Raw genomic sequence first — 27,568 nt, forward strand, 5'->3', positions numbered from 1 at the left:
GTTTAGTTATTTTAATTACTTAGTTAAAGGTTAAGTGCGTGGAATTTAGGGGGATATATTGGCAGAAATTGAATATAATATTCATAACTATGTTTTCATTAATATATAATCACCTCTTCCACAGAGTCTGCTATGTTGTTTCTACGGTAGCCCTGAACAGACAAACCAAACATAGGTTTATTTCCATGTCAGCCACTGTAGTTTTTCTACATGCTTGGCACACGGAAGAAGTTTTAGATGGCACTAAATCCGACAAACTAGACCTTTGAAGTTGATTTAGTTGAGTTGACTTGAGTTAAAAAAAAAAGAGCTTCATGTAAACCCGAGTAAATATTAATGTGTCATTAATTTATGATTGGAAACTCAATTCTTCATGCATAATGAATCCTTTACATTATCCATCTTTAGCTGGCTTGCTGTGCACTGGCTGAAAGATACATCGTTAAAGGTGGTGGTAGAGGTAACCCAAGGTTCATAGCAATCCATCCACCAGTTGTGGAGACATTTCACTTAAAACCTCAAATGTCAGCCTGGTGGCATTGGGACAAAAGTCAGAGGATTATCAAAGTCAGTAGAATTCAACCTCTATGAGCCTGAATGTACAAAATGTTGTGGCCATCCATCCAACAGTTGCTGAGACATTTCAGTCTGGCACAAAGTAGCACCAGAAGAACTGGTATGCTCAGGTGACATGAAGTGGGTCCACATGCATGATCTCATATTACGCATATGCACAATTATAGCCTTAAATCCCCAGAATATCAACTAGGCATGCAGCATGTCAGCCGATGTCAGTTCCATGGTTCAGTGTATATTTGGAGAGGCTGAAAACAGAGCCGGATCCCAAGCCACTTTAGAGTCGTCATGTATAAATAGTAGTGCCTGGTGATGTTGGCTTCACTCGCTGAGCATTAAGAGAGCACGGAGCCTGATGAAAGAGACTGAAATATGATTTACATTCAGTGAGCACAGGGCCATATTGTGAAAGAGAGGACTGGGAGAGTGGATGGGAGGGGAAGGCAGGGAGCAAGGGAAATGAAGATGGATAGGGATTCAGAGTGAATCAGCTGGGGCGTTAAGAGAGGGAATCAAAATGAAAAGCGAGTTCATATTTTAGCAGGTAAAGCAGGTCAGAGTCTGATTAACAAATTATATTCATGTTTCAATAATAATAGGCTTCATCAGGCCCCACTTCACTGTTGCACAATCTCCGACACTGACAGTTTTTTTTTTTTTTTTGGCAATTTGCTCTTTTCCCACAACTTTCTTTCCCTGGAGATGAGTGCATGTCTGTCAGGTTTCAGCTCGAGTTAAGAGCACTGATAATCAGGGGAGAAAGGCCCAGAATACAGAATGAGGAGCTCAGCCACAAGCCGCATGATACAGAAACTATGTGACCACATTTCATTGACACAACATATGTGGGATTATGTGTCATTGCAACCAAATATTATTCTTATTTATTTCAAAATATGCCCAGAAAGACTTCAGTTTGACATGTTTCATGACTGTTGAATGTCACCATATCTATCTTGTGAGGGCAGAGCACACCTCCAGCCTGCATTAATGACCCGCTAATGTCCCTGTTAATTTTCAGCAGCCAATTGCACAGGGGGTTTCTGCAGCCAAGCTTTGAAACTCAAAATCATTGGACGTCTGTCAAGCTTTAATTTATCTGCTGCTCACCAGATCTGGGTCAAATTTGTCATTTGCAAATGGGCCCAGTTGGGCAAACTAAATGACTCTCCTCTCCTTTAACAGCTTCTACCCCTGAGTGTCACTGAGCAAGACACTTAACCCCATAGAGGAGTGGGAGGCACTCAAACCCTGGCTAAAACTGTTGGGAGTTTGGCATCAAATTAATGGTGCAGAAAATCGAGGACGTGCACAAGGCCTGGCTAAGGTTGCCAGAGGAGCAGCCCATTTGCCCTCTTTGGCTGAGCTGCTTCTCTGGAGGGAAAAAATAACTGTTTTATTTTTGCTGTTGTGGTCGCATAAATATGAGTAGCCCATTATTGCTAAAGTTAGACCAAATTATATACCTATATAATTCAAACTTCGAAGAATGGTACGAACAGTGACTCTGCAGATGATTCCAAACAATACGCAGCTTGTCAGGTTTGCATAAGTTTGCACAATAGTGCCTTACAGTATATCATGCTGTAACATGAAGCAATCTTAGTGAGCTAGCTAGCTGGCTAACATATAAGCAGCAGAAAGAGAAAGAGCTGAGGGAGGCAGAGCAACTTTTTACAGGGTATCTGTCTTATGCACTACTGTCAGGATATAGTGGCAGTTTATAATAGTTACCAACTGTAGCTTCAAGACGGCTTGATACTGCTCATCGGTGAGCATAGTGTTTGTTCAGGCACAGCACTGAGGTCGCGCCTGAATTCACTGATTGGCATCCACTGCTTTATTCATGCTTCACAATCACCGGCTCACTAACCAGCTGTGTGGTAATGTCCCATCGTGCAGGTGAACAGTGCAGCCATTACAACATGACACTTCTCACTGTTAGTCATGCTAACACTGTTTACTGCCGCTGCTCTCTTCACCACCAACATTTCAAAACTATGTGCTGTGTTTTTGGTATTACTGATTTTACCAAGACTGAATGTGCACATATGTGTTTACCAAGATGGGATTAGCTCTCCCAGCAGAGTGTTCAGGCACCTGCCGAGCTGCAGACCACTGTACGAGAACCAAAAACAACAAAACCAGCTGTGTTTTAGCGACCTGTCACTGTTCTTCCACTGTGGATGTTTTTTTAACAGATACCTTGCTCTGTTTCCCACAGGAATAAGCCAAACCATGGTCTTTTCCTCACCATAACCAAGTGGTTTTTGTGCCTAAACCTCACCACAATAAACCACAGCACTGTTAAAAAGAAAGAAAATTACATATATATGTGGGTTGCATAAATATACAATACCAACATTCTTTCTGGCTATTGGATATAGCCATTTGCTATAAACGGTCAACTCCTTGATGTACTTTAAGAGTTTCTGACTGAAATTCTTTTCATTGAAAACTGGAACTAGATATCCATGTTGCTACACTGCTGGACTACCCCCTGGCTTTCCCGTAGCAAAGCTGCCCCATGAGGAGTGCTAGTAATGCTAAAAATAGCAGCAGGTTTAGTCATAACCTCCAACTGCTCCAGTGAAGCTGCTCAGAGACCAGCAGTAGGTAGCTGTGGTTGAATTGGGCAGATCCTGTAAATGTGTGAGGATCAAACAGCCCAGAATGTGAAGGGGAAGTCTGTTGTGGATAAACAGCGCAGTATGTTTGACTCTGTGTTTAATGGATTAGCTAAAATTAATGGTTTCCTTCATGATGTAAAATACGTTTTTGCCACTGACAAACAGCAAGCCATAGACAGAGAGCCAGCATTGTATGTTGTTGCACCTCCCAGTTTTTAAGTCTTTATTTAGTCTTTTAAATGATATGCGTGAATGTATTGTCGTGTTAGCTGAGCTTACAAGCCAACAAATTCACTATTTGCTCAGAGAGCGAACTGAACAGTAGAGAGAGAAATGAGAGAACTCTCCCAGAGCTACTCTATGACTGTGACGACTTGTGAGTTAGTGGTTAGCTCGCAAGCTACAGCAGTTCACCAACTAGTTGTGCGATTGTAGTTACTATGTCCTGGGTGCCGTGTAATTGCTCCAACAGCCTAAAATTCAGAGGCCACATTAGTCCAGAAAAGGTCCCACTGGACCAAAAGCCCACTTCTCAGACAGCCCATTATCCCCAAAAACAAAAACAAACCCATCCCTCCTTTTCCAGTGGCTTTTGTGCCACCAAACTTGACATTTTAACCCGAAACATAATCTTTTCCTAACTATAACCAAGTAGTTTTTGGGCCTCACCGTAACCACATATTCATTCATGTATCCGCTACAAAATAATGTACAAATGTAATGTATCCGTTGTTTACAGAAACGTACAATGACGGCAGCTTTTCTGGCAATGGGTTGTCTAACTCCGGGGGTATGGTATGGTATTTTCTGAGAAACAGCACCTTGATGCAATGGTTGTGTGTATTTGGGATAACGTGCTGTCGGAGAAATGGGCTCTCAGTCCAATGGGACATTTTTAGGACCAATGGGGCTTCTGAATTGTACTCTGTCAGAACAAAGGGTAGTCCCCACCCTTTCTTACTACCTTCTGCTATGACCAGAACTAAATACAGCACCTGTCACAATCTAAATTGTCCAGAGCCAAAATATTCGTTAAAAAAGATTCTCCCAGGTTTTTATCTCGCTCCATGAAACAAAGGTTTGAAATATGAAAAAGTGAAGAGGAGAAACCACTGCACTGTTCATCAGACCGACACAGGGAGGAGGGTTTTGACAGGACAGAGCCACAAATACAGCTGAGGGAAAACTCTGACTAAATGTTGCATCATGTACACCAAACAGTCTTTCTCACCAACACGGCATGATATAAAAACACCCAGGTTTTTATGCTTCCAAAAAGTACCAGAGAGGAAAGTGCAGCACGCGCTGTGACCAGAGCAGCAATATATATGCCCTTTGCTCATATATCAAGACAGGCGTTTGCACTGGGGAGCTTCAGTATGAATATATCCCATCTGTTGCAGCACTGTTTGTCTGTATCCATAAATGTGAATCATATACCCCTGTGGGCTATGTTCTGGCTCGCTATATGTCTGACTGTCTCTGAAAGTCTCTCTGTGTTGCTGTCCGCCTCCTAGCTTTTCACTGTGACTCTGTCTGGTTGTTTGGCCTTTAGTTAATCCATTCTGTCCCAGCTGGCCCAGGTAGAAAATCTCAAATCACTATTAGAAACCAGACACCAGGCCCCCGCAGTCGCTTTCTCTACCTCTCTATCACTCTCTCTGTTGTTCATCAGGTTTGTTTTTCCTGTCTGGCTTTTTTAGCCTGATACCATGGTCTCTGTGTCTGTCCATGTACTTTTACACTCTACTAAGTCTCCTTTACTTCTTTGTTGGCCTGTGGCTTATCTCTTTCTCTCCCCCCCCCTCTGTTTCTGGACTGTGTCTCTTTTGTGCCGATGTTAGCCCATGAGTGCCTGAAATATTGATGTGCCTCTGTTTAGTCATAATGAGGACAGTCGATAGAGGATTGAAAACCAGACAAAAAAAAATTGTTTTCATACTTCTACTGGATTGCAAGAGGGAATGCTTATGGCACCCAGCGCAAACAAAAACACTGGCGAAATGAAAGCAGCTGCCAAAGAGTCGACAGGGAGAAAGGGAGGGAGGATGGCATGAAAGCTGTGATGACCTTCAAATGAACAATGCACCCAGTTGCATAACATCAACAAGGAGGAGGTGATAGAAGAAAGAATTAGCCTTGAGATCCAAATTCAGGCATTATAAGACTTGTCTGTAATCCTGTATTGGTGCTTTTATTTTTTGTGTGGTTCTGTGCTGCTTTTAGTGCATGTTTTTACCTCAGATAACAAATGGCACAGCACCAAAAATTGTTTCAATTAGTGAGTCTTTTTTCAGCTGGTTTAATAGCTCAGGCTGCGAATTCTCCACACTTTATTCCTGATAAAAAGGGGCTCTCCTTGCACCTTCCATGTGCCGCCGGTTCAGGTGCTTCAGATCAAGGACGGCAAACTTCAGAGGGAAAGAAAGGACTGGAGCACACTGACTGATTTACATACTGTAATAGTGGAAACAGCCTAAAGTTTTAACGCTACTGTGTCTTCTATCAAAATGGACACAGACATTTCACCTCTAACAGTGTACAGAGGAATGGGACACATGAAAAATGAAGTCCATTATGGCCAAAGTAATTGGCTTCTGTAGTTTTTCTACATGCTTGGCAAACGGGAGAAGTTTCAGTTCTGCAGTCTCACCACTAGATGCCACTAAATCCTACACTTTAGTCCTTTAAAGGCCTTTTTTGTTTCACATAAACCAGACGGACATTTTTGAACATATACGACATGAAATGCGTGCTGCTACAGATTTTATGCTGTATTTTTATGCATGCTAGGGGTATAGCTCGGTATGGCAATGTCTGTCTACCATGACATTTTGTATAGAAACTCAAGAAACATACTGACTTTGGTGATCTCCTCACCTTTCCTCTCGCTTCAACATCAGATCAAAATGTCAATTTGTCCAATACTTAGTTTTATTATCGAATACCGGAACTACCAAACTAATGACATTCCCATTAGCCTCAACTTTGATTTGTATTAAGTGCTAATTACCAAATGCTAGCATGCTAACGTGCTAAGCTGAGATGGTAGACGGTTGAGTATCGTGTCATATTGCTGTGTGCAACTGGATAGGCAGATGGGATATGACATTGGGAGGAATTTAGTTTGATTGTTGAAAAGTTCCCGACAGTGTATGCCACCAATGGCATGGCAGTATGCGTCAGTATTCTAGCTTGTGGAACAGTAACCACAGTATTTTTGATAAACTAAGACACACCGTAGTAGTGTGCTGTTGCTAGTTAGCTAGCTTAATTGTAGCTCCTTGTGTGGCTAAAATTTACCGATTGATTTATTTGGTGAATGTCATGATATTATTGGTTGAAAGCGCATGTCATGTTTTGTTTTACAGGAAGAAAACATGATTAAATTTTGATATAAGAATATGAAGAAAGAGATGAGTGCACAATATGGCCGGTGGTGTGATCTAAAGTGCTTTAAAAGTGTATTTTTCATTTAATCTCAGTTTTAAAGGCTGCAAATCAATCAGTGGTCCAGTCCTTTCTCCCCCCCTGAGGTTTATGTCATTTCTGGTTTATCTGCACAGTATAGTTGGAGGTACAAAGCTTTGGTTTCATTTGCTGCCACTCACTCTTGTGTAACACTTGAAGCAACTTCCACAATGATAGGTAATCCATCACAATAAACACTGAGCTTAAGGAGACACTTTTAAATTAAATTATTTCATTATGCTTAAATTGAATGTCTCACTATCAATCACCAGACATCCAGCAAATATTCCCTGTTGCTCTAAGGAATTGATTTGTATATCCATCTTTTGTTAGGCGAGATATACCATAACAGCTCATTTTAACCTTCACACTGCAACGTATAGATTAAAACTTCAATGTGAGTTAATGTGTAAAAACTAATTACATTGGAAAACATATCAAAATGGTGTGGGTAAACGTGAACTACATTTAAACGAAAGTAAATGGGCTGCATGAGGTCTCTTTGCCCACAATAGCTGTCTCTTTCAAGGTGACAATTACCTCACGTAATTAACAAAGTCTCTCGTTCTGGCACTCGTTCATTCATTCACTCATCTATTTATTCACACAGGCTGAATGATTTAGCCCCAGAGATTGAGGCATTGCAGTGTCCGCAGCCAGCTGCATGCACAGCTGAGTGCTGAAGCCAAAGCAGAAGTGCCTGAGGATGCATTTCCTGTAAAAGCTGCGAAAACCTCAGAGTGTATTGAATCGATGCAGGCTATGACTTTTTTCCAATAAACATTATTGAAACAGATAAAGCAAGTGTACAGCAAGTAAGCAAAAATACAATTTGTGTGTATGAATATGCCAATAGAAATATGGTTAAAGACATTCAAAGCAGTTAACCTTGTAAAGCTTACAGGTGCTCTCAGTTTTAAAATCTTTTGTGCTAGTAGATGGATAGATGGATAGAATAGTTTGTATGACTTAAATAAATGTGGGTTATTGCTTGTAAATTATGATGTATGAATATAACATTTTTAAGTAACACTTGAATTAATTAAGAAAAAAAACAAGCCGGCTCGTTAAAGCTCCTCCAGAGTCACAGAAGACATTATATAACGAGCTGAGTAGGAATCAGCATGACGAGTAAACTAACTTTTATGTGTAAAATCAGTGGGGGCCCCTTTAAAGCAGCGAAAGGCAAACAATTAAACAGAAAAAACACCATAATTTGAAAGTATTGCCCTCCTCCTGTCATCCTGATCATGATTTTGTTCTGATGTTGTTGTATAGAGGCAGTTCTATGAGAATCACCATCCTGTTTTCTTTGCAAACGTGTGCCTGTAAAGCCCTCTTCGATGACACGCTGTGATTTGAGGCTCCAGCTAGCTACATAAACATGAATCTGAATTAGCCGCAGACATGATCGCTTGGCTCCGCTTAGCAGAAGGCTGAACTATTATTTTCTCTCCATCTCTGAAATGCTTGACACTTTTGACACATTTTATTTTTGCTTATTGTCAGACTGCTTTTAGACTCTCTGTTTGATGAGTTCATCTTCTTTTGTTGGGGTTGCTTTGCAGTGTAGGCAGTTATTGCCAATGCTGGCATAGCAACTTTTTCTTAAGGATTCTCCGCCACAGAATCAGGCTTTACTGAAGAGATGTGCACATACTTCGGAACGCCCTCTCTCTGAAATGCCCAGTGATTTGCCAAAGTCTCCTGTCACGGGCTAGATTTACTAAACACTGAGGACAGAGCCAAGAGGAGGTGCAGAAGTTGAGTTTTCTCTCAGACCAACTGAATTACAATATGTTCACGGATTATTATGAGACTTTTATTATCTTAATAGCATTCCTCATTGTGCACATACATGTTTATACAATCGGGCAGCTTTTACTCCCTTACTCTGCTCCTGCAGTTCAGTACATCCAAAATGTTCTGCTTTGTTAAACACAGCGAAATGTTAAGGCAGAATTTGGACTTTACAGGTTCAGGTTATGGGAAGCTCCAGGTCAGGGGTTGTTGAATTCCCTTTGTGGGAAAGAGCCACTTGAGGAGTATCACATTCTAGTTGAGTGATATATTTTCTTTTACCTTGCTCAATATCATTTGTTCTTTTATGGGTGTAAATTTTTAAATACTTCACTCATTGTCCTGTTTATGTTACCCAACTCTAAGTCAACTGAAACTCATTTTGTGGTGCTCTACATACATAGTAACAGTGTGGAATGACTGCTGAGACCTTTGGCTCCCTGCTTTGAATTGCTGGAGAAGGTCAGGCGCGTTTAGACAAGTAAATCCAAAGCAACTGGTTGCCTCGGTCAACCCAGTGATTTGTTTACTGTTGTCGAGTCTCATGAGTCATGTTTGAGAGCAGCCACTTGTATGTTACGCCAGCAAACCCATAAGGCAGCTTTCACAGCCAGCAGCACTCAGTCCAAGAGCTGACACAGGGAGCGTGCATGTGGCTGAACTGTATGTAAATACAGTGTCTGTGTCCACATGCTTGGATTCACTCGTGTGTGCACCATTTGCCAACAAAGAATCCTTTGATTTAAAATGAAGTACCCAAACAGTGAGTCATGTGTGAGTGACTTCTTTTCTTGGCAGGCCCTTTCAGTCACTTGTCGTGCACTAGCCAGAGCTACAGTGCTACTCCAGAGACACTGTCATAGGCAATAAATGAACTGAGTGGGCAGGGTTCAAACACAGAAGAGCAAAGAAACTAGCCCACCATTCACCTGTAAGACAATCTGGATAACCAGCATGCTGAAGATGCACTCAAGCCAGCCAGGGAGCTGTCTCTACACACACACACACAAAAAGAAAAGAGAAGGTAGGAAGACTTGGAATAAAGACAGAGGAAGATCAGGAAAGCAGGGTAGGAACATGAAAGAAAAAGAGATGGAGGGGAAAAGGTACAGAGAGTAATCCAAAAATAAGGTGTGTTTAAGGAGTACATCCCGTTGAGGTGGGTGCCCTCTCTCCTCTAAAATGTCACACCTGATATCGAACCAGTGGACCTTATCGATTTGCACTGCAACTGTAGCTTCACCAACTCCAGCAAAAAGCACTCGGAGCCATTTCTTAGCTATTTGATTCCAGTGTAGTCGTAGTAGTAGCAGCAGGAGAGATGGAGAGGAGCTCTTACTCTTGGCAAAGTGATAACTTGTAGTCAAGGTTACAAGGTTCATTTATTTGTCATTTTACAACACAGGGTTACACAGTGAAATGTAAGTTTATTTCATCCTTTCATCAGTAATTCGCCCAAATTATAGATCCAAACACTGCAGTGGATTATGTGCTTTAAAATGAGTAAAAAACACAGTCTCAATGTGTGTTCAAGTGTCCTAAAATTGTACGGTAATCAAAAGTTAATGCAGTCTCACTTAAACATCCCAGTCCTTCTAGTACTGACAAGTACTAGCAGCAGCACTTGAGGTCCTTTGATATGACATGGCACACTGGCTCTGCTCAGGAGTCCAGCGGTGTTAAACTTCATTTAGCAGAAGTGGAAAAAAACAGGTTGACATCTTGTCGAGTACAATTATTCTCTTTCTTGCGGATAGTTAAATGAGAACATTAATAGCACTTTCATATCTTTCTCTTAGATATAGTGCTATAGCAGCTGGTTCACTAGAAACAAGGGAAAAGCAGCTAGCCTGGCTCCGTCCAAGGTAACAAACTCCACCAACAGGGATATATTTCATTTGTTTCATTTGGCTGGCTTGTTGCCTGGCTACATCACACTGACGACAAGCCTTTTTTTGTAGAGATGAAACAAATGTGAGCTTTAGAGGTGCTGGTAAGCATGTTTTGTATTCTGTACAATATGCCGTCCGACCATATCCCAATGCAAATGTATTAATTTTGTTTTGAGCAACCACTCTCAGAGGCAGGGCGAAAAGCCTGTCGTCATAAAGTGGAGCAAGATGCAGTTATACTTCAAATGGGGATATGCCAGAAACTTTTCCCAAAAAGTATTGACAAGTTCACGATGATTTGTGCATATTAATAATGGCAGAAGTAGTTGCGTGAAAGATAAGAAAAACAATTCATATTTTCAAATGACTTTTACCTGACTGCTGATAAATTCTCAAATTGTCCATCATAACATCACAGTGGAAAATACATACAGCCAAACAATGCTAAAATATACTGACATTTAGAAAGACTAAATTATGTCCAACAACTAAAATCTACTTAGATGGGGGTCTGTATCCTGATTTCAATGTAGTATGTCTCATGAATAAAAACTATAGGAAAACATAAATATTATAGGTGGTTTAGACACTATTCAGCAACTTTCTTCCAATTGTACTGAGGCCTTAAGTTTAATTCATACTTCACCAAGTGATCCCTCGCCAAGCCATTGTTGAAATGAAAAATGTGATTCAGGAGACAAGTCCAGGACTGACTCATATTTTCTTTCCCGTTGTGAAAAAATCTCCAGTGGACTGAGTGAAACCCACATGGTTCAGGTTACACTCTCACATTTGACATTTTCTCACTTGGATAGAGCAAAATAAAACCTCTGGACTCAGTTCCTGACTAATTGACTTATTAAGAGTGACATTTTTTAAATGCAGGGATGACACAGAGGGGGAGGGGGAGGACAGACAGAGAACGTTTGAGGAGAGAGAGGTGGACAGCTCCCCTCAGAGACCCTCCCTGCACCATGGTATGTCATTAAAGCCCTACTATGAGGAGCACCTCTTGTTAACAGGACAAAAATGTCAACAGCTGAGACAATCAGTTGAAAATCACAAAGTTTTTGCACGTGTGATGGGGAGCTCACAGCTTTCTGCATCGGTCTATGCTTCGGTAATATCTCCCCTAATAGGCACCAATGTGAAGAAGGTGGGTGTCACGGTGTCACCTCCCTTGGCTAGCAGTGTACTATTTCCTGTTACCATGGTTTCACCATCACAAGCCCGACTGGCCTCTTTGTAGGCGACTGTCATACATGAAATGGTCCCAGATGGCCAGCATTGATTTCATTAACTGAGCTTCTTTTAAGAGGATCCAGTGATTTTTTTTTATTCACAGGGATTATCTCTCGCGACAGACCGGCAACGTTTAGACAGATTTCACCAAGCACTGTCCCTTATTAACTCTGTCAGTCTCTAGGAGATACACAGAGACAACCCCTCACCCAACCACCACCACTACCCCCCTCCCTCTTCCTCTTCCTCTGTGGCAGCCTGCGCCAAAGAGAACATATGGCAGGGAGTCAAAGCTCGATAGCACTCGGTGATGGCTGCATGAGACATTGGGCTGCTACACTGCTGCTGTTCATCCGGTTATTGTATTTCATAAAATGGATAACTGCAGTCCTCTTGTGTGATTGGTGGAGTGACATCAGAAAATACCCGCTGATCTCAAAATCATGTCTTCTTAGAGACAGTGCAGTCAGTAATGTGATGTCTTTAAAATCGGCTGATGTGATATTGATCACGGATCAGTTCCTGCTTTTAAAAATCTTAACTGAAAGCTCCCGGATAACAGATTGAGGAAAAGCCAATCCTTTTCCTAATGTCTGTTATTATGTTCAAACTTAGACATCCTATTCCAAGATAACAATGTTTTGTATTTCTTTATAGTATGCATTTGAGAATGACTACACTATCCTGTTGTAGGGTACTATAGCAGAGGCTGTTTTCTGAAACGAGAGACTGTGTTCTCTGAAGCTCTGTGTGTGTCCTTGACCAGTTTTGTAAAGAGGTTCATTGGTTTTTGTCAGCAGAATTACTGCACATTATCTATCCCTCCTGGCACACTGGCTGTTTTTCTTTGGCTTTTAAAAACTGCCTTTATAAGGCCTCCTCTGGAAAAAACCACACACAGATACCACATGAATAACTTTGGAACAATTTCTAGCCTAATATATTTTTCAAAACTTGTTAACTCTCAAATTTTACTGGCGTCAATTCTAATTTCAGTCTTGTCTTTTTTGCCAAGTGTAGCACTGAGATGATAGATGGATGCTGGAAGATATCTTTTTTGGTATCTTTTGTGCTCAATACTGCTTTTACTACAGTCGATAACAATCTCTTTATTGAGAAGTTATAACACACAGAATGGGTTCGCACTACTTGGGGAGTTCTGGTCATAAAGACTAAATATTTTTTGGTGTGCCCCATGGTTCCATCCTGGATACTGTTCTTATTCTATATGCTGCCTTTAAGGCTGAAGAACCTTAGAAAAACATCAGTCACCCAACTATGTTTAAAGACATACATGTATACCTGTTTTGGAGAAGGTTGAGACACAATGAATTGGATAACAAATCAAACATTTTGCTTGGGTTCCGTTCGGCCCACTTGACATGCTGCTGTGTTGTGCTATGGCCTACGTGACAACGCCTGAACGCTACACAGGCTCCGCTCCAATTGAGTGTGTGTAAGTGCCATGCTGCACTGCTGTGCGGGTGCCGTGTTTGACTGTGAGTAATGGCAGCCTTTTGATGGTCATTTACACACTGTCCATAACAATAACTATGTCAGGTAACAAACTACGTCGGGTTTGGGTCGGGTTCGAACTTAAAAATCAGAATTCAGTCAGGAAATTGTGTCCCGAGCCGCCATCTTGTGTGCTCAACTGTGTCTGTGTGTGTCTGTGTGTGTGTGTGCGGGATGCCCCCCCCCCCCCCCCCCAATTTAATGGTAGGGGAAACACTGTAAAAAGAAGTAACCAGTGTAACATTTTCACTGGCTTCCATGCTGCTTTTTACGGTTCACTAACTCGTTTTTTTTGCCTATCACACAAGTAGGAAAAACACAGAAAGGCATACTTGTCTGCAGAGCCATGTACACCACTCTCGTCTACTGCAATGCACTTATTTTGGTGGAAAGGGGATACTGGACAGAGACATAGATTCAGATACTGTATCTCCCTTTTTCTTGCCTGACATACACTTACAGTCCCAACAGTATGTGCACTATGCCAATTCTTTAATGAAATACAGTGTTCTTCCATCTGCTGTGTTGAAACTGAAATATGTCCATTAATGTACAGAGAAAATCACTCAAAATGTGTTCCCACCCCCACAACACATGTACTCCATGCATTATTCACTTCCACCACTGGCTTTAAGTGAAGTGTAAACAGGCCCATCAGACAACCAAAGAGAGATAAATGTTTGAGTCTCTTTAATGGCTTTCGTTCAGTGACATTCACTTTTTAACTAGCTGTAATGAACTCCAGCCACCACAAACTCACGCGCACACACATTTTTCACACAGTAGCCTGTAAAACATCCTCACCGCTCACGCACTTAAACATCCCCCGAGCAAAGTAACACCCTGTTGTAGACAAAATACTCTGTTTAATATCAGCAGTCAAACATGGAGCACTGGGGAGCTGTGGTTAGCAGCCGGTTTGGACCGTGTGCTTTTCCTCCTCGCAGCTCACTGATTTGAGCTTCATTCGATGTGAGAGCTACTTCAGCAAGAGGGGGAGAGAGAGAGAGAATGACAGTGACAGAAAGGGAGAGATTATGTTTACGTCCCTGTTTTGAGTGTGTGTGTGTGTGTGTGTGTAATAGGCTACTGTAGGAAAGTATGCAAATGACCATGCATGTCTTTCGGGGATTTGCTAAATGGGATTTTTGAGGACGATGTTTTGTCCTTTGGTGCATTTCTGAAATTATGGCTGACACCTTCCTCAGAGAAAAGAAGACTAAACTAGACAGATACCGGCTTGTGTGTGTGTGTGTGTGTGTGTGTGTGTGTCACGTGGTTACACCGTGTGCAGAGTTATTGCGTGTTTGTTGTCACTCTGCGTTGACGCCCGGCAAGACGCTGTCGAAAAAACGCTACTGGGAATACATTTGATTTGCAAATGAAAAACACACCCGCACATTTGCAAAGACACACACGCCTACGCACACACACACACACACACACACACACCCACCCTACACATAGACACAGGTGTGTTTGTTCCCCGCGGGGATGATTTGCAACTGAATAGGCGTGTTGCAGCGGCTGACAAAATGCTTCCAGGGGAAAAACAAGCCTGTATGCACCAAGGACATGCCATTTACCAATGTTGTACCTTTTATCAATAGAAGCCTGTGAAAACACCTTTAGTTACTGCTAGAGTGGCTCTATTAAAATTCAACCAAGTGCTGTTTGCACTAACTTTCCAGTCAATGCTTACTGTTCACATTGTGTTTCAAGGTCGTCTCTCTTTACACTCACAGATGTGTGTGTGTGTGTGTGTGTGTGTGTGAAGCTCAGACGACGGCAACTAAGTTTCACTGCAGCCTAAATGTCACCAGACACTTTACTATTTCATTTTTCACATTCAAGGTATGTGCTGTAGCATGTTTATCCTCCGTTTCTCTGTGTGTGCACACGTGTGTCTACATCAGGGTGTGCACTGGCAGCCAGCTGGTTTTGATGACCCGTAGCGTCACCTCTCCATCGCCCCGTTGAGAAAGCACAGGTGTTTTCACTGATAGCTCTCTCTCTTTCTCTCAACCAGGAAGTGACGACCGTCCACACCTCCTCGCCCAAAAGAGTGAAGTCCGGTAGTCTCACACAGGCTGACCCATCAACACATCAGACCATGGCCTCACCTAAGGACACCACTCTTTGTAAGTGCTTTGTTTTTCATTTGGAAATTGCATTTTTTAAGAATGAAGTTAAAAACTTTACGGAGGCTTTGATGCAACATCAGATGTGTTATAACATATGACAGCAGGCCTAGCTCTCTGATTGCATCATGGTTAGTCTGTCAAACAAACAACCGAGGCTGCCGCATGCTTAATGCAATGTGGTGTCCCATTTGTTCTACGAGATAAACATTTGGCAGAAAGCAGCTTTTGAAAACTAGATTGTTCATTGCCAGATAAGGCTGCCTCCCTGGCAGGTTTTTAATGGGAAGCTGGGGGCTCGCTAGATACCGCTTCCATTATTGTGATAACGACACTGTGGTGGCTACCTCCAGTTAGTTTTCCACTGACGCTGATAGTAAGTACACAGAGATGGAGATTACAGTGCAAGGTACAGTCCATTTTTTTAACTGCAAGGATCAGAGATAAACTAAAGAGAGCAGGTCCTAACACACAGGCCGCTCAGGGAGGAGTCAGTGTTACTTAGTGGATTAAACAATTAAAAATTAAAAAATGTGGATTAAAATAAAAAAGACTACAATTTGATTCTGTAAAACTATTAAGAGTTTTCTCAAAACACTGCTTGTAGAGCAGATCATATCATATTCCCCCCACATTCAAATTAGAACAAGATTACAAGTCTACAAAACTGAATACTGACTTTTAGTTTCATACAGGACACAAACACCTGACTCCTGGGTCAAAGTCCTGTGTTTGTTGGACCCTGCCACCCTTCTTCAGTGGAGTTTGTCGCTCTTTATACAGTGTCTGTTGCTATTAACATCTTATGGCTTATTATGCTCAATGTTAGATATGTATACGGACATGGACAGAGACTTTTGTATGTACTCTGTGTTCATGTCATGCATATTTATACACATTTTCTGAAAGCTTTCAGATACGGATGAAAGGATTAAAGTCTTTACAACACAAAATCTTGGGGGCCGTGTAACGTAATTCCAACAAAATACAACCCTAGGACACAAAGAAGACACTTTAGAAATGGTGGATCAAATTGTTAATATAGTTAAAAGAATTGTCCGTCCACATTTCTCGTTGCATTCAGTGTCCTCACAGACCACCACCTTCTACAACGCTACCTCAGTTTAAAGGTACATTATCACGACCTCCTTCACTGTCACCATGTTTGTTGTTACTGGAAAATTTTGACTGCCCTCTAGTGCCTTCTAGTGAATTTATCTATGTCAAAATAAAGGATGCATGGACGTATGCAGGGTCCAAAACTAACACTCGCCACTCGCCAATTACGGGTAGATTTTGTCTCTGGCTGGTAAATTTTTAAGACCACTTGCCACTCTGGTGAGTTATCTTTTTTTACCAGCGAAAAATGCATTTTTTGTTACTGGGGAACGATGGTGGTATCGGCTGGTTTCCTGGCAGAGTAATGTGTATTTCAGGCAGAGATGATCTTTGGTCACTTTCTTTTCTATTCTTTGGCAATACAAACATCTTCACATGTCACGTTCATGCAAATAAAAAATTGAAAATAGAAAGGCAGTGAGAGAAATGGTGATTGAGTGAGAATCTAAAGTGATGGAAGTGATGACAGACCTCAAAGTAGCATTGAGGTGTTAAACACACACATTCTTACACACACGCTCATAAACTCAACCATGCATGTTCACACTCAATATATTCACACTCAGACTGAGAGCCTCTCAGTGTCTACCTGAGATCAGTCAGGCTTTGTCACCCTGCAAGTCTCTAAATCTCTATGCCGTGTCTAAAATTGGAGTTTGTTGACAATCCTGTTGTCCTGACTGAGTGACAGCTTTTGTCTTTGCTGACAAGTTGTCAGTGACAAGGGCACATAATCTGCCAGGTCAAATGACAGGGGGGTCTACAGGGGCTGTTACCTGCAAAGCTGCAACGTTTAAATAACTGTGCTGTAAGCAGATGCAAATCTCACCTCTAAATCTCCATGCTGCTGCTCTTTCTAAACAGGCCCCTTGTTTACTTGTTTCCTCTCGTACATGTATAACATCACCAGAATCACCACCATGAAACCGTGGCTGGCTTTGTGGAACACACAGTAGTAGGAGTAAATAGGAATACCTTTTTTATTTTATTATTTAAAGGCTGTGTGTATTTTTATATTAGTCTGTGGCTGACTTTACTTGTCAGACACACTTGGCCCAGGAGAATTTTTCAGAGTGTGCAAATGCTGCCAGTTGGAGCTCGATCTGCCAAAAGACATTTTTTTGTTTTAATTAATCTCCTCCCAGATTTGCCTGCCAAATAATGATGTCTTTATAATATTATCCTTTGGAAAAACAAAGATTTTCCTCCCGTCAGTTTCAGATTTGAGCCCCTCAGTGTCTATTATGGGAGAGAAATTAGCCCTACAGATATGATTGATGTTTGTAAATTGAAAATTGAGGTTTGACTGAAATGTGTATTCATCTGAGGTTGTTTTTGGCATCTTAAGCCATACAATGTCTATACACTGGGAAGGTTTAGTATGCATGGTAATGTGGTTGTTCTCTAAAATCCTTGACATTAAATAATAATGCTTCTAAACCATGCTGAACAAATAAATCCCTTCTATAAATCTGGGGGCGTTTTATCATGATTACTCTCAGTATTTTTGGTTTCACCTTGACTAATGGTCTGTTTACCCAAGTAATTATTATTCATAATTTCTGTCTGCTGTTTCTGTTCTTTTGTGTGTTCCCTACATTTCATCTTTAAGTGAGACTATATAACTTTTACGAGAAGAAAAATCATAATCTTCCTGTCACAAACAAAAACCTGAATTAATGAGCAAATACACACAGAGGTTTGGCTGCTTCAGCCTTAATTAGTCTGCTATGACCGGTAGCTTATGATAACTAATGAAAGCTAGCTTTAGTTAGCTAACATTAGACAGATGTTCCTGCTGTGTAACTAATCGAGGCAGTTCATTGACTTCATGACTTACAGTGCACAGTTTGAAAAAAGCAACTGAATCTTCGGACAGTAGTTGCTTAGCTTCGCATGAAGACTGGGAGCAGGTGGAAACAGCAAGCCTGGCTCTGTCCAAAGTTAGAACATCCACCCACCGATAAGTGAGCACATTGATTGCTCATCCAGGTATCTTATGGGAAGTTCCCTTCTGTGAGGATCTGTTAAAGATTATTTCCTTGCTTGTATTTTTTCCCCCTACTTTTCCTTGTTCGCGTGTTAAATTTTAAAAGTTCTGTGTCAATTATTATTTAAAAAGCAGCCTTTGTGAACACTTCTATGTAGCTCGTCCAGGTTCATTTTACAAGTGCATTCAGACTCGCTAGCGACATTAAGGTACAGCCACACATCGGTGAATATCTGCCTTTGCAAATACATAAATGTCTAGTCCCAGAATACGATACAACCCCTCGTTCAAAAATGAAATCTAGAAAAAAACATTGCCTTGTTTGTCACCAGTATGCTAATTGCACTTCACTTTTATAAGAGAAAAAATTAAGCTACAGTAAATACATATCCTATGACCCTGTCTACTCAGCACCACTCTCCAACCCTGACTATCTTTTTGACTAGAAATTGTTAGGGATCGGGAAAGCCTTGACACTGAGTTCTCACAGACAAAAGAAAAACAGGTGAAGTAACCCATGAGTCATTAGCATTGATTAGCACATCCAGATACAGCATATTAGACAACATGGAACGGTAAATCTCTTTGTTGGCAACTTACTCAACAAAAGAAAGTAATTAATCGCATACATAACTTTATTTACTGAAAGTTATTTTAGTTTTAAACTCACTTGAATGTGCACTCACTTCAGTTTGGGGAGATTCTCAGGCCCCTTCATTAGGTATTCTACAGGAGTATGTTTATTTTCCACTTTAGGAACAGGAAATCCATGTGCAATTTCAGTGGGATTATCAGCAGAGTGCAGCTTCTCCACAAGCCTGATAACCACGCTTTTCTCTCGTCGATGTGCCGGGGTGGGCTCCTGGAGAACACCCTGTGTTTCATATATGAGGTTGGTAAACAGGCATGATCGCGGCAAATAATATTGAAAGAATAGACATGAATGATTCCTGCAGGGTTATATAAAGCCAGATTCTCTCTCGTATTGTCAAAACAGATGTGTTTTTTAAAGCGTGAACATAAGGTCACTGGTTTAAAAGAGGACCTTTGCCACTGCTTTAGGGCAACGTGTGTCCAAGACAGAGGGAAAACAAGGAAGAAAAGAAAGAGAGACAGACAGAAAGAGAGGATAACAGTATGATTTCCTGTCTACCACTTACCTTCAAACTGATTATGTCTTAATCGTTAAAGGTTTCTCACTCAATTCTCCCGGGCCTCTGCCCAGCAGGCACTGCAGTGAATTTCCTCACTTTGTGCTGGTTGCAGTGCCTTACCGTCCATCTGAAGAGCTGTCTTTGAAAAAGCTTCAAAGAAAGGTACACTCAACTCCTCTCGGCAGAATGTTTTAAATCATTCACAACACTGAAAAAAGGGTGAGCAGCTTTTACTGGCAATATTTAAGTCAAGAGGGACATGGTGAGCATGTAGCTCGGTCCTATACAACAGCAGGTTTTTAACACATTGAACTTAGAGTAGGAGCTGCGCTATCAAAGTGTTTCTTTGAGAAAAAAAACATGTCTGGGAAGCAGTGATGTAGACACGCTGTAAGTGATGCTGTGCACATCAATCTATAATGTACATAGAGAGGCAGAGTTAAATAAGGAAAAGGTATATTAAGCCCTGTTCGCACGGGATACACCAGGGGACCTCTAGTCATTTCTAGACTAGTAATAATTGCGGATGTCATCTGTGATGTAATCCAGTGTGAATCTGCCATGTCTTTATTTGTTAAGTAAAAATTCTACCACAAATTACTCACCATAGTTATAAGTCATGTAATAATTTTAGTCCAATGCAAATCGGTATCTCACTTATTTGGTATTGTATTTAGGTTTTGTATTTTCTCATCTGTTTTCTGCCTCTTTCCCAGTTGAGAATTATGAAGGCTGCATTGGCAATTATAAATGAAAGCATTGACAGCATTTTGGGTGCAAGATCTAATTTTGCATTGATAGCCCAACATCCATTAAGTGGAAACAAACCATTTAATTTTTGAGAGAGGGTTAGGGTTAGTTTGGCGCTCCACTGACTCATTGAGCACTCCATTTTTAAGCGCTATCCATTTAGAGGTGGTGAAATCTTAATGTTTCATGATGTAAATGTATTTCCATTTTTTAATTTCCTGTTCGCTTTACAGACAGACAGACAGACAGCTAGCTACTTTAACATGCAAGAAAAGTGCCCATTGCCCTCCCCCTTTAGTCTCCACTGGTTAGATAATGTTAGCCTTGGATACTTTGCACTGCGCACCACCTGCGTCAGGTGGGAGGTAGCTAGCAGCGCAGCTCATTCAGCGATTATTGCTGGAAACATGGTAGCCACCCTCCAGTCTCCCTTATAGGTAAGTGGCTTCATTTTGAGCTGCAGAATTCCTTTAGTATTAGTAACTGTGTTAGCACCACTAACTGTGCTGAGCCCGCTAACTGTGCTAACAGAGCCAACACTGTTAACACAGTCAGCAGTACTAAATGTAGTTCACACCAGGGCAACCTGGGGGGAGACCAAATGGTGGGCACAGTGTTTCCACAGCAGCACAATTGGGTTATGGTGTTATTAGTGGTAAGCGATAAATGAGCGGCCCCGCTAGCTAGCTCCCACCAGAATGGGTTAGTGCACAGTCCAGGACTCTAAAGAGTAGCAAAACTAACATACACCGACAAGCGTAACCGGTCAAAACATTCTCGGCCTTAGACTGAATAACTGTTAACCGTTGACATCCCTAGTTTGTGCACTAAACACATATGAGATGTTTTATTTTGTAAGTTTTAGAGGTGCTGTTAGGTGTATGTTTTGAACTTTGGACAAAGCCAGTCTTCACTCCCATTCTTTGAGCTAAGCTAAGCTAATCCCTTCCTGGCTCCACTTCCCTTTCAGAGTCGTGTACAGACAAGACTCTGAAAGGGAACCATTAGCCTGCTTACTAAAAATCTGAACTTCATATCCTAAAAATCTGAATGTCATATTCTTTTTTGTTTTGCTGTCAACTTGTCTTAGACTGTACATGAGTAGCGACCTTCTTACTTTGCCAGTGTTTGTTTGTAGTTGTGTGTGTAGGAAGCAAAGTGTGTGAAATCTATCTCCACTGTGCCTGCTGAATCATGAAATGCCATGATATTTACCATCCTAACAAGCAGTAATTTCAAATGCCAAGTGTCCTCCTGCTCTCTGCTGCGTAAATGAAGGATGTACCAAGTGTCTGTTTCCCGGCTGACAGTGTGGGACGTCTGTGTCCATAAGCCTACTGTGTGACATAAGGTTAAGAGCATGTTGGGTACCTCGACACTAAAAAAAGCCAACCAACATCCACCTTCCCTCTCCCCCAAGTCACTCCTATTTTTTACGAAGGGGACTTCTAAAATAAAATCAGCTGTCACTGGACGCTGGGGCCTCACTGAGCTGTGGAGCACACTGCTGGAGCTGGTCTCCAAGCCTCACTGTCTGCCTGCCCAGGATTTGCTTTGTGTATCAGGTGAAGGCTGGGCAACTAAGCCCATTTCATTCTCTGGAGATCCAAGGTCCTTTTCTATTCTGTTGGATTCTATTGTGGTTTGACGTGCAGGGCAACCTACACAGTTACAGAAGGTAAGCGATGTATGCGGACTATCAGCATTTCCAGACTGACTTTTGTATCAACGTCAGCCCCACTGTAGCACAGCTCTTTAAAAGGATTTTCCACACAAGCACAAGTGGAAGGAGACAAATTGGAAATGGTGGATGACATTTTAGCTGATAATGAATCAGTTTGATGTGCCCAGGCTGCGCAGACATGAGTGTAAAATAAGATGAAATGCAGGGGGCTGTTTTGTGTTGAAACATCAGGGGCTGGAGCTCCATAAAGAACGAGACGTGATATTGCAGTATGTTTCCAGGATTCCACTAGGATTTGTGCTTTGTTATAAAACATGCATGGGCCCTTCCTGTTTCCTTCCACCAGACATAACCAGCAGCAATCTGATCTGGAATATTCTAAAAGCATAGCAAATCGGAGACAAAGTGCTTAGCCTCGCATAAGGAAGTACCCGAGGGCAATCCAGCTTCCATGTAAAGAAGTTATTTTGATAGATCTGACAGCTCAATTATTGTGCCTGTTTTGCCTTCGTCGGTAAGGAAGAAATCGCCCTCCACGGCTGACATTTCAATTAGTGTAGCTCAATTTGGCTCCCCTGTCAAACCTCGCCAGCCAAAAGCTTTGGTCAGTAAGTACTGAACAGAAAATTGGGTTGCTTAAGGCTTCTTTTGTGTGGAGAGGGCAGAGAAGGGGGTGACACCTCTGTGATTAGAGGGCGGCCTCTGCTTGACACAGATCTATGGGCCTTGATTTAGCTTTGAGCTACTAAGCCATGCTGCTTTCTCTTGCAACCTTAAATTACTCTCTTGTTCTTTTCTCACTTTCCTGGACACATTCTCCTCTGTTGTCTTATAGCCTAGCACCCCACGAAGCCCTTCACCTCCTCACTTCTAGCTAGCTGGCGGAGCAGCACCTCACCTCTGATCGCTTTCATGGAGAGGAGGCAGTGACATGGAGGTCAATAGCCCCCGGCTTGGCTCAATATAGCCACCGAGTCATGCATACCAGCAGCAGCATGGCCTCCGCCGTTGACTTTACCCGGCCTCTCTCTCTTCCATTACCCCTCGCACGGTGCCATCATTTGTGCCGCCGCCGTGGCATTGCAGAGATAAGAAGCTAATACTCGGAGAAGAAGAAAATAATAGTGAGTGTGGAGGTAAACACGCCTCTAAGCAGTCCAATATGCTCTCCGTCAAAAGCAGAAATGACATAGGTTATAAGTGTAAGACTGTGAAAAGGTTTCCTGACATCAATACCACACAGTAAACAGAGACGTGGCCTTCATTATATTGGGGCATCGTAAGCAATGAGAAAGCTATTATTAATGCTAATTAAACATCTGTTGGTGCTAGTAGTAATTAGTTACAGCATAGAGATGGTGACTTTTAAATCTTAGAAAATATCCTCATTAGTAGTTCTTCAATTTTGCCTTTACTTTATTTTCTTCCTTTTCTTTCTCTCACACACATTTCCAATCCATAAATCTCCCTGTCACAGGGGAACATGACGCTGCAGACAGAGCTGGGTTATAAAAGTCAGCCCCCCCCCCCCTCTGAGCGCTGGTTACCTCACCTCCATGCTATGGCAGCTTTGCATACGGCATTCCTCTCTCAGAAGCCAGGGATATCCAAAGCGCTGTTGTCACCGCTCCCGGGCATCAAAACCCGCATGTCTCTGCCTCTCTGACAGCTCCAGACCATGACGTGGACATTTGTCTTGGGTGATAAATGAGGGCATTATCCTTGTGCTTCTGTCATTGAGCTGGCATTAGGTTGCACCGCAGCCTCAGGTGTAGGATTTCTGACCCATATTAATAGGATGTTGCGGGTAAAACTCATGTTTATTTTCAGATGATGCTGTCCCGGGCAGCCTATTTCTGACGGGTTATTGGTTACACTAACATGCCGGACGTAGCAGAAAGCTAAAATTGGATAAGGAGAGTGTGCTCTTGTCAGTTTCATCTGTATTAACGTCACACCAGCAAATGGCACAGCAAAATTCATCCAAGCACTGTTACAAAACTATCTGTAGGGCTGATAACACACGATCCACTCAGGAACATTATAGTCACTCTCAATAGCTCCCCAAGATTCTCTCTGTTTTGATTTTTTTCTGCACTTGTGCCATTTACACCGCTGATGTTTTATTCGCAGGTTTCTCAGGTTCATTACATTCAATAAAGAGTTATTGAAGCAAGAAAAAAGCTCTCACAAGAAGCTAATGCGTGAGCTAACTGACATTCAAAATAATTTTTAGCTTTGCCCCGTATGAGACAGTAGTTCACCCACAGAAGACGCATTTGTAGCATTAACTTCTGTGTTGCAACCAAATCTAATGGCACAGAGGTTGAGCAATGTACTGCTGTGGACGTGGCTGCCGCAAAACGTATTTTAGCCACCTAAAAATATCAGTATCAGTTTGGTGTCGGCTCTACTTGGAGTATTTTCTCCGCTTTACCCTCCACACTAACTGATAGAGGCAGCAATAGACCAGCAACTCCTGTGTTCTGCTTAGTAAAATTACTTTTTGTCAGCGGAGTCTGGTGGCTTTGAGATAACGGCTTCAGTTCTCCATTGGAAATTGCTGTCAGAAGGCAAGGCAAAGCAGTGAAAATATTCTCCTACAGCTTACACTTAAACTGATATTGATTTTTTAAGTGGGCCTTTTCGTAGGTGGCTAAAAACAAATCTAAGGAGGCAGCATTTGCTCAGCGCCATTTCATTTCATGTATCGTAAACAAACACTAGGATACGGTCTACAGGGAATGGGAATCATAAAGAATTCTGGGGTGGTGCTGCCATCTTGGAAGGATATGTGTCCGTAGCCATCTATCATCCATTCATCATCACAAGTGTATAAGCATGTGCGAAAAACAAATGCTCACATGAAGAGAAGCTCTCAACAGAGGCAAAGAAGCAAAATTGATAGGGACCTTTACAGATCTTGATAGCTTGCCACCCATTAACGTTATGGTCCCTGATGTCTATCTGGTGTTTGGAGTTTGTGCCTACACCTGTCAGCAATTCAAAAACTTTCCGTCTTTGGAGGCCCACATATAATTAAAAGTCAAATGCCAACTACACAATCATCCGGGCAAAGATAAGCTAGCTAATGATATGCTAACTAAATGCTAGAAAGATTTCAGCTAGTCATGCATAATTAATCTACCAGAACCTAGCAAAATGAGACACGTAACATTAGCCTACCTTTATATATGTCTGTATACTATATGTGCTGCTTTTGCTGGTTTGTATCTCATTCACTGAGTAGTTTCACCGCTGAACTTTTGTGTCAGTTCAGCAGTTCTTTTTGACACTTACTGTAAACAACCAGCGGACGACACTCCTAACCTTATCCTTCAAAAATCGCTGACTCACTGTTGGTGAAGACACATTGTCATTCCCTATGGATGATGCATCACAGCTAATAGGCTCTCTTTCTTCCGTCAAGAATACTGCAGGGCAAAAGTTAACCACGACTCCCAAGGTGCATTTCGGCAAGAGGCATCCGATTACCCAGTTCAAATCCTGGGCTACTAACAGCAGGTGAAAGCAGAAGAATTTTGGTCTAATTGGCCAACAATGGCACTGTGTTTCACCCCAGCTCTGATATGTTTTTCTGTTACATTCAAAGAAACTTCCTGAATCAGCAGCTCCTCCCAGTACCCAACTCTGTTGGTTAAATGTGCAAAGAGACCAAACCAATGGGTGTTTGATTTCTTCATTTATGGATACCAGGGGAGAGGGCGATACCAAGCCAGTGTGATCATAGGTTTACTATAAGTGGACTATAAGAGAGCAGTGAAGATGAACGGTATGTACTATACCACTAAGCTCTTACTTATTAATCTAAATACCATAGCAGCAAGAGGGCCTTCACTGGATCCATATGCATTCAACTAGCAGCTGCTCCAAGGCTTTTCAATCGGTTTTGAAGTAGAGCTCACACTGACCTCTACTTTGAGATGAGGTTATACGCGTACGCATATATGTGGAGAAAATATGTAATAATCTAGTGGGAAAACACAACAAGGGGGAGGATTTCAAAATGTCACGAGGTTACAGTGTGAGCACATAATGAGAGGGAATCATTTCTATTTAGGGTCTTCTATCATCCCACGGTGTTGCTGCCCGGAGAGAGAGAGAACATGCCAAGAGCTAAAAGTGTGGGAGTGTGGGTGTATGCTGAGCCTTAATGGAGCCTTCTCTGTTGCCTAATGATGCTTTGTAGCACAGAAAAGTCAAATGTAAAATCCATGGTCTTCTCTAATTGGCTATCCGCTGGGATGTGCTGAGCAATACGAAGTATCGTACAGTAGTGGTGTATGATCGATGAGTATTCCACTTAGGTTTTGTGTCAACATTTGTTGCAGCTTGTTTGCCTCCGGCCACGTCTTGGTCAAAACTTCTACAGTATCTCCAGATATGCAGATATTTTTATCTGACTCAGGGTGGGATTTTAAGCCATTAAGATAAGAAAAAGGCAAAAAGTAAAACTTTAATATTTCAGACTATTTCCTCGCCATCAGTGTGATTATGTAATATCTTTCTTTGTGTTTGTGTAGCTGCAGATAGACACACGCCAGGAGCCGAGGACCAGGAGGACGAGCCGGTGTCGGTGAAAGAGCGGCTGGCGATGTATCAGGCTGCCGTGTCCAAGAAAGAAACCAGCAGTTCCTCCTCTGCTGCGGTAAGATGATACTTCCACGTGGATGTAAGGAGAGACGGCAGTGAGGATATGCAGGCAGCTGGGGAGACGGCAGACAGGAACAGACATGTTTGGATTCAATTATTACATTGACAATATGGCGTTGCCGATGTTTATGACCATTTCATTCACCCCAAAATATAAATCTGCTTTCACCAAACACTGTCCTGCTTGTCGGCTACACTGAGAGAAGGGGTGCCACAGGGCTCTGGTGGGATGGCAGCATTATTTGTCAAAGTGTCAAAAGGCTCAGTACTGGATGGGATAACCAAACCTCTAGAGTATGAATGGGAGCCAGGGGGAATCATGGACCAGACATTTCATATGGGGCTGCTGTTTCAGCACATTGAATTAGACAATTGAAGACAATTGTTCATAAGAGATATGTTAATTGAAAGTAGTATTACTTATAATGGTTTGTAACGTTGTTGTAGTACTGGAACCCTTACAAAAAAAGTAGTGTCCTTGTCATGTTTAAGACTTTCATGAGTTGTTAGCAGTTCCACCAAAGAGACATTTCCCCTCTAAGCTCTAGCTGTGGGCTCATAGGAGTAATATTATCTAATATTTTACAAAGAAAAAAAGATTAGAGGAAAGTCCAGAAAAAGAACATCAATTTTTTCTTCTTTGCTCTCCAGCGCTGCCACTACAGGCACATCTTGAACTGTGTGTCAGGCACCAGTGCCTAAGGGGGCACCAAAACAGCCCAATATGATCATCATGAATCATAATCCTGTGTATTACATTAACTCTCTGTGTTAAAGTGCTCTCAGATACAATGCAGTTTGAGCTGCGCTGCCTCTATTTTTACATTGTTGTATTAGTAGTTATACTGCAAAGGATCTGAGTACTTCTTTCACCACTAGCCTTAACACATTGTTGGTTAGCTGAAAACTGTCTTCTTTCACAACACATAT

At 41.9% G+C, this 27,568-nt stretch overlaps 1 protein-coding gene across 2 annotated transcripts in view; it reads left to right on the top strand.

Annotated features, from left to right (window-relative positions):
• xirp2a (xin actin binding repeat containing 2a) overlaps positions 1 to 27,568 on the top strand; it is a 56,912-nt gene that overhangs the window by 10,383 nt on the left and 18,961 nt on the right. The window contains exons 3-4 of one of the 2 annotated variants that reach the window (XM_050063181.1): positions 15,156 to 15,267; positions 26,509 to 26,633. In XM_050063181.1, coding sequence (XP_049919138.1) covers positions 15,156 to 15,267; positions 26,509 to 26,633 — 237 coding nt within the window. Of the gene's footprint in view, positions 1 to 15,155; positions 15,268 to 21,754; positions 21,959 to 26,508; positions 26,634 to 27,568 lie in introns of those variants that run through there. The other variant, XM_050063182.1, reaches the window with a different exon arrangement.

This window comes from Epinephelus moara, chromosome 15 (assembly GCF_006386435.1).
Source record: "Epinephelus moara isolate mb chromosome 15, YSFRI_EMoa_1.0, whole genome shotgun sequence".
NCBI lineage: Eukaryota > Metazoa > Chordata > Actinopteri > Perciformes > Serranidae > Epinephelus > Epinephelus moara.